This window comes from Oryctolagus cuniculus, chromosome 8 (assembly GCF_051225735.1).
Source record: "Oryctolagus cuniculus isolate XC-2025 breed Fujian yellow rabbit chromosome 8, ASM5122573v1, whole genome shotgun sequence".
Classification (NCBI taxonomy): Eukaryota; Metazoa; Chordata; class Mammalia; order Lagomorpha; family Leporidae; genus Oryctolagus; species Oryctolagus cuniculus.
Window position 1 is genome coordinate 142,541,748 of NC_142874.1, and position 11,156 is coordinate 142,552,903.

The following is an 11,156-nucleotide window of genomic DNA, read 5'->3' on the forward strand; positions in this document are numbered from 1 at the left end:
TGTCTAGTAAACACTCATTCCATACATTTTCAGACACAAAATGCACCCTCACCATTCCTCCACTTTACTTTTTTTTTTAACTTTTATTTAGTAGATTTAAACTTCCAAAGTACAGTTTGTGGATTACAATGGCTTCCCCCCCAATAACGTCCCTCCCACCCGCAACCCTCCCATCTCCCACTCCCTCTCCAATTCCATTCACATCAAGATTCATTTTCAATTATCTTTATATACAGAAGATCGATTTAGTATATATTAAGTAAAGATTTCATCAGTTTGCACCCACACAGCACACAAAGTGCCAAATACTGTTTGAGCACTAGTCATATCATTAATTCACATTGAACTACACATTAAGGACAGAGATCCTACATGGGGAGTAAGTGCACAGTGACTCCTATTGTTGACTTAACAAATTGCCACTCTTGTTTAAGGCGTCAGCAATTTTCCCAGGTTCTAGTCATGAGTTGCCAAGGCCATGGAAGCCCCCTGAGCTCGCTTCTTTGATCTTATTTCGACAAGGCCATAGTCAAAGTGGAAGTTCTCTCCTCCCTTCAGAGAAAGGTACCTCCTTCTCTGTTGGCCCATTCTTTCCACTGGGATCTCACTCACAGAGATCTTTCATTTTGGTCCTCTTTTTTTTTCCCCCGGAGTGGCTTGGCTTTCCATTCCTAAAATACTCTCATGGGCTCTTCAGCCAGATCCGAATGCCTTAGGGCTGATTCCGAGGCCAGAGTGCTGTTTAGGACAACTGCCATTCTATGAGTCTGCTGTGTATCCCGCTTCCCATGTTGGATCGTTCTCTCACTTTTTAATTCTATCAGTTAGTATTAGCAGACACTAGTCCTGTTTGTGTGATCCCTTTGACTCTTAGACCTATCTTCATGGTCTATTGTGACCTGAAATTGATCACTTGGACTAGTGAGGTGGCATTGGTACATGCAACCTTGATGGGATTGGATTGGGATTCCCAGGCACATTTCTAATTCCACCATTTTGGGCAAGTCAGCTTGAGCATGTCCCAAATTGTACATCCCCTCCCTCTCTTATTCCCACTCTTATATTTAACAGGGATCACTTTTCAATTAACTTTAAACACCTAAGAATAATTGTGTGTTAATTAGATAGCTCAACCAATGGTATTAAGTAGAACAAACAAAAATACTAAAACTTTACTTTGTGACATGTGCTCCTGATTAAATCTAAAATGCCAGGAACCTGTTACTGTCTATAAAATACAGCTTCGAAAGGGTACTGGGAAAGTGAAGAGACAGAAAGTTCTGCAAGCAACCTGGGCTCCCTATTGCAGCTGCCAGGTGCTGAGGTGCTGATGCCAACCACCATGCACATTTGTAAGTGTGCCAATCACCATGCACATTTGTAGGTGAGAGCAGAAACGTAGATATGAGCAAAGTTCAGCAGATACACAGTCTGCCCTGGGACAACCATAGCATATCCCTGATGCTATGCTTCTGTGCCACTCCAAAACACACATCAAGAAGATTGCCTTCTTCCCAAGCCTGTCTTCCTGTTCCCAGTAAAGACGTCATGGTCACTGACAAGCACGTGTCTGTGAGGTCCCAGGTGCACATCAATGTGGGACATCCTTGTGCTTTCCTCCTCCTGGCCTCTCTATTCTCCACAAGGAATATTCCTCAACACAATCAATGTGATTTATGACAAACCCATGCCAGTGTTATATTGAATATGGAAATGTTGGTACTGAGATCTAGTACCAAACAGGGATGCCCATTCTCACCATTGCTATTCAATATAGTCCTGGAAGTTTTAGCCAGAGCCAACAGGGAAAGAAGAAAAAAAGAAATCAAAGGGCTACAGATTGGGAAGCAGGAAGTCAAACTATCCCTATTTGCAGATGACATCATTCTACATATAGGGGATCCAAAAGACTCCACTAAGAGACTACTGGAACTCATAGAAGAGTTTGGTAAATTAGCAGGATATAAAGTCAATACACAAAAATCTACAGACAGGCCAGTGCCTCAGCTCACTAGGTTAATCCTCTGCCTGCAACACTGATGCTATGGATTCTAGTCCCGGTTGGGACGCTGGTTCTGTCCCGGTTGCTCCTCTTCCAGTCCAGCTCTCTGCTGTGGCCTGGGAAGACAGTGGAGGATGGCCCAAGTGCTTGGGCCCTGCATCCTTATGAGAGATCAGGAGGAAGCACCTGGTTCCTGGCTTCAGATCCGCGCAACACGCCAGCCATAGTGGCCATTTGGGGAGTGAACCAACGGAAAGGAAGACCTTTCTCTCTGTCTCTCTCTCACTGTCTAACTCTGCCTGTTAAAAAAAATCTACATACAATGCTACTTCTAAGATCAATCCCATTTACAATAGCTACAAAAACAATCAAATGCCTTGGAAGAAATTTAACCAAGGATGTCAAAGATCTTTAAGATGAGAATTGCAAAACATTAAAGAAAGAAAGAAATAGAAGAAGATACAAAAAAAATAGAAAACTCTTGCACATCCATGGATTGGATGTATCAATATCATCAAAATGTCCATTCTTCCAAAAGCAATTTACAGATTCAATATGATACCTATGAAAATACCAAAAACATTCTTCTTAGATCTAGAAAAAAATGATGCTGAAATTCATATGGAGGCACAGGATAACTCAAATAGCTAAAGCAATCTTATACAACAAAAACAAAGCCAGAGGCATCAGATTACCAGATTTCAAGACATACTACAAGGCAGTTATAATCAAAACAGCCTGGTACTGGTACAAAAACAGATGGTTGGATAGACCAATGGAACAGAATAGAATCACCAGAAATCATTCTAAGCATCTACAACCAACTTATATTTTATCAAGGAGCTAAAACCAGTCCCTGGAGCAAGGACAATCTCTTCAACAAATGGTACTGGGGAAAACTGGATTTCCACATGCAGAAGTATGAAACAAGACCCCCACCTTACACCTTACACAAAAATCCACGCAAAATGGATTAAAGACCTAAATCCATGACACAACACCATTAAATTACCAGGGAACATTGGGGAAACCCTACAAGAAATTTGCACAGGCAAAGACTTCTTGGAAAAGACCCCAGAGGCACAGGCAGCCAAAGCCAAAATTAGCAAATGGGATTACTTCAAACTGAGAAGTTTCTGTACAGCAAAAGAAACAGTTAGGAAAGTGAAGAGGCAACTGACAGAATGGGAGGAATTATTTGCAAAATGTGCAACTGATAAAGGATTAGTAACCAGAATCTACAAACAGATTAAGAAATTCCACAAGAACAAAACTAACAACCCAGTTAAGAGATGGGCAAGGACTTAAACTGACATTTTTCAAAAGAGGAAATCCAAATGACCAACAGACACCTGAAAAAATGTTTAGGATCACTAGCCATCAAGGAAATGCAAATCAAAACTGCAGTGAGATTTCACCTCATCCCAGTTAGAATGGCTTTCCTAGAGAGATCAACAAAAAACATAAATGCTGGCAAGGATGTGGGGGAAAAGGAACACAAATTAACTCTTGGTTGGAATGCAAACTGGTAAAACCATTACGAAAGACAGTTTGGAGATGCCTCAGAAATCTGAATATAGTCCTACCATATGACCCAGCTATCCCACTCATTAGCATTTACCCAAGGGAAATGACATCAGCAAATTAAAGTGTTATTCTGCACCTCAATGTTTATTGCAGCTCAATTCACAATAGCTAAGACATGGGATCAATCTAAAAGCCTGTCAACAGAAGACTGGATAAAGAATGGAATACTACACAGAGATAAAATAAATTGGTCATTTGCAACAAACTGGATGAATCTAGAAAATATCATACTTAGTGAAATAAGACAGTCCACAGGAACAAATACCTTATGTTCTCCCTGATCTGTGACAACTAACAGAGAACTTAAAAGGAAATTTGTAGAAGTGGCATTGACACTATGAGCGGTGATGACTTGAGCAGCCCTTGTCTTGACTGTTGAGGAACAGTTTATTAGCTTATTTTATTAGTTTCTTTTTCTACTTAATACCATTGGTCGAACTCTTAACTTCATATAGAATTATTCATAGATGTATAAATCCAATTGAAAATAGATCCTAGTAAAAAAAATAGTGGGAATAAGAGAGGGAGGAGATGTACAGTTTGGCACACAGTCCCACGGACTTACCCTTAAGGGTAAAGCTAAAAATTTGCCATGGGACTCCAAATGCCATTAAGCTGCATGGTAGTAATCCCATCTTATGTCATAAAGTAACCATAATAAATGTGGAATTGGTCATATAGATAAGATTAAGTATCAAATAGATCACATAAATAGGTCCAAGTGTCTTGTAATAACAATAGGTAGAATTAAAAAGTAGAGAATCTTCCAACATTGGAAGCAGTCCACACAGCAGACTCATAGAATGACAAACGTCCTAAACAGCATTCTGACTGCAGAATCAGCCCTTAAGGTGTTCATATCTGGCTTAAAAGCCCATGAGGGCATTTCAGGCATGGAAAGCCTAGACACTGTGGCAAAAACAATCAACATGGAGACCTCTGTGAGTGAAACCCCAGTGAAAAGAAGGGGGCATCAAAGAAGGATGTACTTTTCTCTGAAGAGAGGAGAGAACTTTCACTTTGCTTATGGCCCTGACTAAATACTGACAGAGTTTGTGGACTCATAAGGCTTCCATAGCCTTAACAGCTTATGTTAACAGCCTTGAGTGATTACTGACTTCATTAATAAGAGTGTCAATTGTTAACAACAGGAGTCACTATGCACTTACTCCCCATGTAGGACCTCTGTCCTTAATGAGTTGTACTGTGAAAATTAACTGTAAAACTTGCTTTCATGCAATACTTGCTACCTTGTATATCTGTGTGAGTGCAAACCATTGAAATCTTTACTTAGTATAGAGTTGGTCTTTTTTATATAAAATTAACTAAAAACAAATCTTATTGAAGAATGGGATGGGAGAGAGAATAGGAGGTTGGCCGGGAGTGTGGGGTGGGAGAGCGGGTATGGAGGAAAGAACTGCTATATTCCTAAAGCTATACCTATGAAATTTGTATTCATTAAATAAAAGCTTTCTTAAAAAAATAAAAAGAAAAACATCAAGGATGTGCTTCATAATTTAATCAGAAATTCCCTTATTTGTTGTGCATGATGGGATCATTTTTTAAATACAGAATTCTTTGGGGAGGAACATGTAGTCCTTCATTAACATAAATTGCATTTGCTTATATGTTGTTTCATGCTGCAGAAATACACACAATTGTGCTGGGAGCCTCACTTTATTATGCCATTTAATTCTACTATATCCATGGTGGTGAGTAATTTACATTCAAGTCAGGAAGGAAGAGGTGAACATGGTGCTACTAGCAAGGGCAGGTAGAGCACAATGCACATTTGGTGGAAGAATGCTTTATTGCTACAAAGTCTGAACACAGAAGTAGTGAACACTGAGCTTGCCTGATGGGTACAGTTACAGTGGCCAGAAGTAGTGAAAATAACAGGTTGTCACTGAGGATCGTGGACCGGAGAGGACAGGGTTTTGTCCAACATTTGTATGCACATGCAGGATGCAATCTGAAACTGCAGTGTAGCAGATTCTGAGAGAGAATGTCCCTGGGGTGGATCCTTGTTCTGTGAGGAGCAGGCATGGGTTGGTGCCCTATGTGCATGGTTGGGCATCGGACCAATGAGGTCTAGGGGTAAGATTGCTAAAAGCAAGCTTCACTTTCTCCTTCCAGATTCTCCACCCCATACACCCTGACCTCAGTCCCCAGTGCTCAGGGTCCTCTCTGACAGGAGACTTGATGGTGTTTTAAGAAGAGAGTTGTTCTGAAATCAGTGTGGTGGTGAGAACAGGGTCCAAGACACAGGAGTCCAGGCCAAGCTGCAGACACTGTAAACTTGACTGCAATCTGCGGATTGAAGACATCTTAAAAAAGTAAAATCAAAATAAAACAAAACCCTCCAGAGCTACCTAGAATTCCTTCTTCCTGTGCAAAACTCCTTGTTCTGGGAACACAGTTCTCTGAACTTAAATACTGTGTCCTCTCCTCAGGAGGACTTAGGTCTTCTGACCTTTTCTCAGCGGAATCTGGACAGTGACCTTGTGCTATCGCTCACAGCCTCCCGCAGTCTGCAGTGCCTCTGCCCTGTCTTCTGCATGGGCATCTGCCATGGAGGTCACTTGGGTTCCCCTCAATGGACAGCACTGCGGCCCTGAATTGGGAGTTTGATCCTGCATGCGTAGCCAAGTGTCAGTGAATGTCCCTCTCCAACTCAGGGAGGTTTCCTTCCTCCTTCCTCACTTCTCAGTCCTGCTGCTCTGTCTTCCTCACTTCCAACGTGACTTTGTGGGGGGATGGATGTGTAAGTGGGAATTAGAAATGGAGACTGGGTCCTGAGGTTGGGGTGTGAAAGTGCACGTTCTGCAAAGCCAGCCTCTGCTTTTCACCTTGCAGTTACGCTGGAGATAACCCATCTTTCCTGAGGAACCTGCAGTGTTCCTGGTCTGATCCTGGCCCTCACTGACCCTGTCTAATGTGATGAGGTGGAAATGCTTGTGCTGGAATCAGGGGGCTCAGCAGATGCACATGGAGTTCAGCTGATCTCAATCTCAGGGCATTGGGAAGGGTGCTTCTCGACCTCCCACGTAAGAGATCTGAGCACTCAGCAGTTTATGCCCCAAGTGTCTGACACTGTTAACCTGCAGGCAGAAGAGGCAGTTCAGTCCCACTGACACTCACCCTGATCTGGGGACTGGAATGAGATTTTGATAATGCAGGGGACTGGAGAAGGGAACAGGGGAGCTTAAGGACCAGCCCACAATGCCCTGGGATCCAGTGAGGAGCCAGAGCCTGCCAACTAACTAGAAAAGCCAAGACTCGAACAGATGCCCAGAATGGTTGCCAGCGTGGCAGTCAGTATCTTAACCTGCTTGACCATGCAGCCAGACAGGAAAGGGGCTTGCAGTCTAACTTCTCTGTAATCTCAAAGACATATGTATTATCCTCTCATTTGCATAAGCTCTTCCCATTCTCCAAGCAGCCTGAAATCTGGGTTGCTTTACCTCTGCCCAGGAGCTGTGTATCTTTCTTGGGGATGTGGGACATCCAGTCAGTCTGACCAGCAGGAGGGAGACACAGGCTTGCTGGAAATGTTTGCAGACTTTTTGAAGGGCTCAAATGGTTTGGGTCATGTAAGTGGTGGGAGTCTCCCTGCATTCCATCGCAGCCTCGATCTGGTTCAAAGGGTCCTAATGCTGTCCTAGCAACTCAAATGAATCTATTGTGGGTTCCTGCCTTTAAATTGATTGAGACAAACCTATAGGTGCTTGCAGTAGTTTTTATGCCCACAGTATCCTTTTCTGGAGGCCAAGATCAGTCTCTGACCCAGAATTTCCTTAGGCAAACTGGCCATTCTGGAGGATTAAGGGCTCCTGTTCAGTACCATGGAGACAATCACACAATGCTGTTGATGCCTGAAGACAATGGTTAATTTCAAGAAGCTCATCCTGGTTAAAACCATCCTCCCAGGGACTGTGACAACCTGAGGCAATGAACTGTGGTAAGGGAGAGGGCCATGAGGAGCCCCTGCACTATCAATTTAGAGAAAACTATCACAAAGCCCTCAATGAGACATGATGGTCAGAAAAACATGAGACGTTGTTCTATATTTGTAGCCAAACAAGAAGGAAGCCATTATTCCCCTATTTTCTCACCTTCAGCAGAATTCCATCAGTAAGCAGAATTCTGTGAATTTACAACAAGTGCTTAGAGACACACTTAAAGCTCACAACTAAATGGATCACTGCCATACACAAAACACAGTCTCTCATCACTTGTAAATGTATAAGGAGAATAAATTTTATTCAAATGTAGGATTACCATTCACTTCTACAACAATTGATATGTAAAAACATATTACACTTGCAATACACACACTTAACAGGGTTGGCGCTGTGGTGTAGTAGGTAAACATGCCACCAGCAATGCTGGCATCCCATATGGACAGCTGTTCGAGTCCCAGCTGCTCCACTTCTGAACCAGCTCTCTGCTATGGCCTGGGGAAGCAGTAGAAGAGGGCGCAAGGACTTGGGCCCCTGCAGCTGTGTGGGAGACCTGGAAGAAATCCATGGTTCCTGGTTTCAGAGCAGTGCACCTCCAGCCACTGCAGCCATCTGAGGAGTGAAGCATTGGATGGAAGACCTCACTTTCTCTCACTCTCTCTGCCTCAAACTCTCTATACCGCTGACTTTTAAGTAAACACATACGATCTTTAAAAAATGCACACACTTAATATGTGCAGTGTAACCCAACCACATACTCGTGAAGTACATTTGTACTAAAATCACTGGAACAGCAACAGAGGCCTCTTTCCTTGTTTGTTCTCCCTCTTAGCAGGTCTGCTCCTTCCTCCCAGACAAGGGAGGTTGCCTGGATTCATGGTAAGCTGCTCAGTGATGTGCCCAGCTGCCCCGTGCAGCAGGGCCCTTTCCTGGTCAGGATGGTGCTTCCTCATCCCCCCTGGAGATCTTGACTGGTGAATTCAGATCACATTGCAAGGCAGTGTGGGCTCCACTGTCCTGAGCTTGGATGTACACTTTGGTCAGTTCTGGTATTGAAAGGGTTGCCATAGATCTAAGGTGATTTTCTGAGTTGTTTGCTCCAAGTGCTCCTCTGACTCTACAGCTTTAATATTGGAATGCCTTTCAAGCTCTCCTGATGTATGGCCATGTCTGTCTTCAGCCTCACTGTAGTGATTGTTCCCTGCATGAAGACACATTCCCATTTGTTTCTCCAAATCCACTCTTGTGGACGTAAAATAACACACAGGCACTTTGATCCAGGACAGAAGTGATGTCACAAGCAGTTGCATTAGCATCATCCATTTTATACCAGTGGCCATTGCCAGCTTTGACATAGCAGAAGTAGTGTCCTGATTGACACCTCAAGCCAACGTGGACGAGAACCGCATAGAGAACATAGTCCAGTGGCCTCCCATTCTGCTGAGACATGTAAGGTCTCATGTCCAGGCACTCGGGATAGTGCACTTGTCCTCCAAGTTTCTCACCGGTGAAATCAGAAAACCATTTCAATACAAAGAGAAGCACCTTGCCAGCCGATTGCAAGGTGAGTGTCTTGGAAGCAGCTGTCTTCTGTAGGCAGGTAGCACAGTGATAGGCGTTTTCTCCAGCCAGCTCTTCAGGTTGCACCAAGTGCTGCAAAGCTTGCTCCACACTGTCGGCTGTCTTGATATCCAACGCGATCTCCAGGTAAGGGTCCAAGGTTTCTGAAATGCCTTGGCACTGGAGACATTGGATTTGAGACCTCCAGTGTCCTCCCACTATCTGCTGGGATGCAGATTGGTCCTCTTGGGGACCCACCCCGTCCGTGAGCCCAGGCAGACCTGCTGCCTTCAGGACATCCAGAGCGAACATCAGAAATTTGTGGGCACCTTCCAGCCTGTCTGTGTGAAAACCAGCAGCCAGCACTTGACAGGGCTGTGGAGGGCCCAAAGAAAGTGAGTTCCACAGCACATAGGATGCAGAAATCCAGTTTGAGAATGCACCTGGGACAGCATATAGTTGGCGAGGGGTGGGGTATACGTGAGACACTGCAGGGCTGCATTCAGGTAGCAGGTGTTGCCCGTATTCTGCAGACCGGCCCCAATGCCATAAGGTCTCTTCCAGCTGCAGCTCAGAGAAGCTCCTCCACTGGGAGCCAGATGGGTCGCCCCCGAAGCCAAATCACTTTGCAGCGGGAGCTCTTTCTGAGGTGAGGGTGGTGATTTCCCTGGGAGACAAACACCAGAATGAGCATCATCCCCATATGAGTTAGAATGCCTGTCAAAAAATTTAAAAAAAAAAAAAAGAAAGAATGTGAATGTCTGAGTTTTTGAAAGACATTGAAGTTCAACTCAACTTCCTGAAGAGGAGAAGCGGCCATCATGTCTCCAGGAGCCACTGTCACAGGGCTTCCCACCTTGGCAGCAAGATGCTTCCGTCTCTAGATGAGATTGTAAAGAAATGATCACCTGTTTCATCTCACCCATCCTTTGTAGTACACACTGCCCACCACACCCTTTACCCAGTACAAGTTCCACCAATCAACTGCTAGCCCTTTAAGAGGATTAGGGAGGGGCCCTAGGGTGTGGTCTCATTCCCTTAGCCTCAGGGACTTAACTGCTTTATTACAACACCTGGAGAAATATGCAGTTGTTAGGAGAAGGCTGAATCTGCCTACTGTGGAACTTGGTTGCCATGATGTGCTCATATGTGCCATGCATTTCTCAAAGGAAAACAAAGAAGAATGCTGGAAAGACTGATGGCTGAAAATAGTTTTTTTTTTTTTTTGTAAATCCTTATAGAGGCATACTTTATGTTTTTTAGTTTTAAAACTATTGATTTATTCCCTAAAGTAACCTTTTATGTAATGAATACAAATTTCATAAACAACGTTAGGAGTAGAGTGATTCTTCCCACTATATCCGCCGTACCGCCCACACTTCCTCCCCTTCTCCTCCTACATCTCCCCTCTCCTGTCTGATATCACATTAAGACCTACTTTGGGGACAGCGCCACAGCTCACTTGGTTCAATCTCCGCCTGCGGTGCCGGCACCCCATAGGGACACTGGGTTCTAGTCCCAGTTGCTCCTCTTGCAGTCCAACTCTCTGCTGTGGCTCAGGAGGGCAGTGGAGGAAGGCCCAAGTGTTTGGGCCCCTGCACCCGCATGGGATACCAGGAAGAAGTACCTGGCTCCTGGCTTTGGATCAGCACAGCACCGACCTTAGCGGCCATTTGAGGAGTGAACCAACGGAAGGAAGACCTTTCTCTCTGTCTCTCACTGTCTGTCTGTCAAATGAAAAAAAAAAAAAAAGACCTATTTTCAATTAAATTTGGACACAGATGACTAACTCTGTACTAAGTAAGCATCTCAACAATTTGCATGTACACACACACACACACACACAAACACACACACACAAACTGCCCGTTCACTCCCCAAGTGGCCACAATGGCTGGAGCTTGGCGGATCCAAAGCCTAGAGCCAGGATCTCCTTCTGAGCCTAAGCACAGTGCCCGTTCCTGAGATTTCTAATACAGAAATCCAAAGACTTCTCGGGCTCCTTAACTCATAGCACGGTCTGCTGCAGTAGACAGTCTTTGGTG

The 11,156-nt window shown here is 44.2% G+C and overlaps 1 protein-coding gene across 1 annotated transcript; it reads right to left on the reverse strand.

Annotated features, from left to right (window-relative positions):
• Positions 1-8,733: 8,733 nt before the first annotated feature.
• On the reverse strand, positions 8,734-10,037 carry LOC100354322 (ubiquitin carboxyl-terminal hydrolase 17). The gene is given in 3 exon segments (XM_089301811.1): positions 8,734-9,482; positions 9,485-9,778; positions 9,968-10,037. Coding segments are annotated over 3 exon segments (1,113 nt in total).
• Between the last annotated feature and the right edge of the window lie 1,119 nt (positions 10,038-11,156).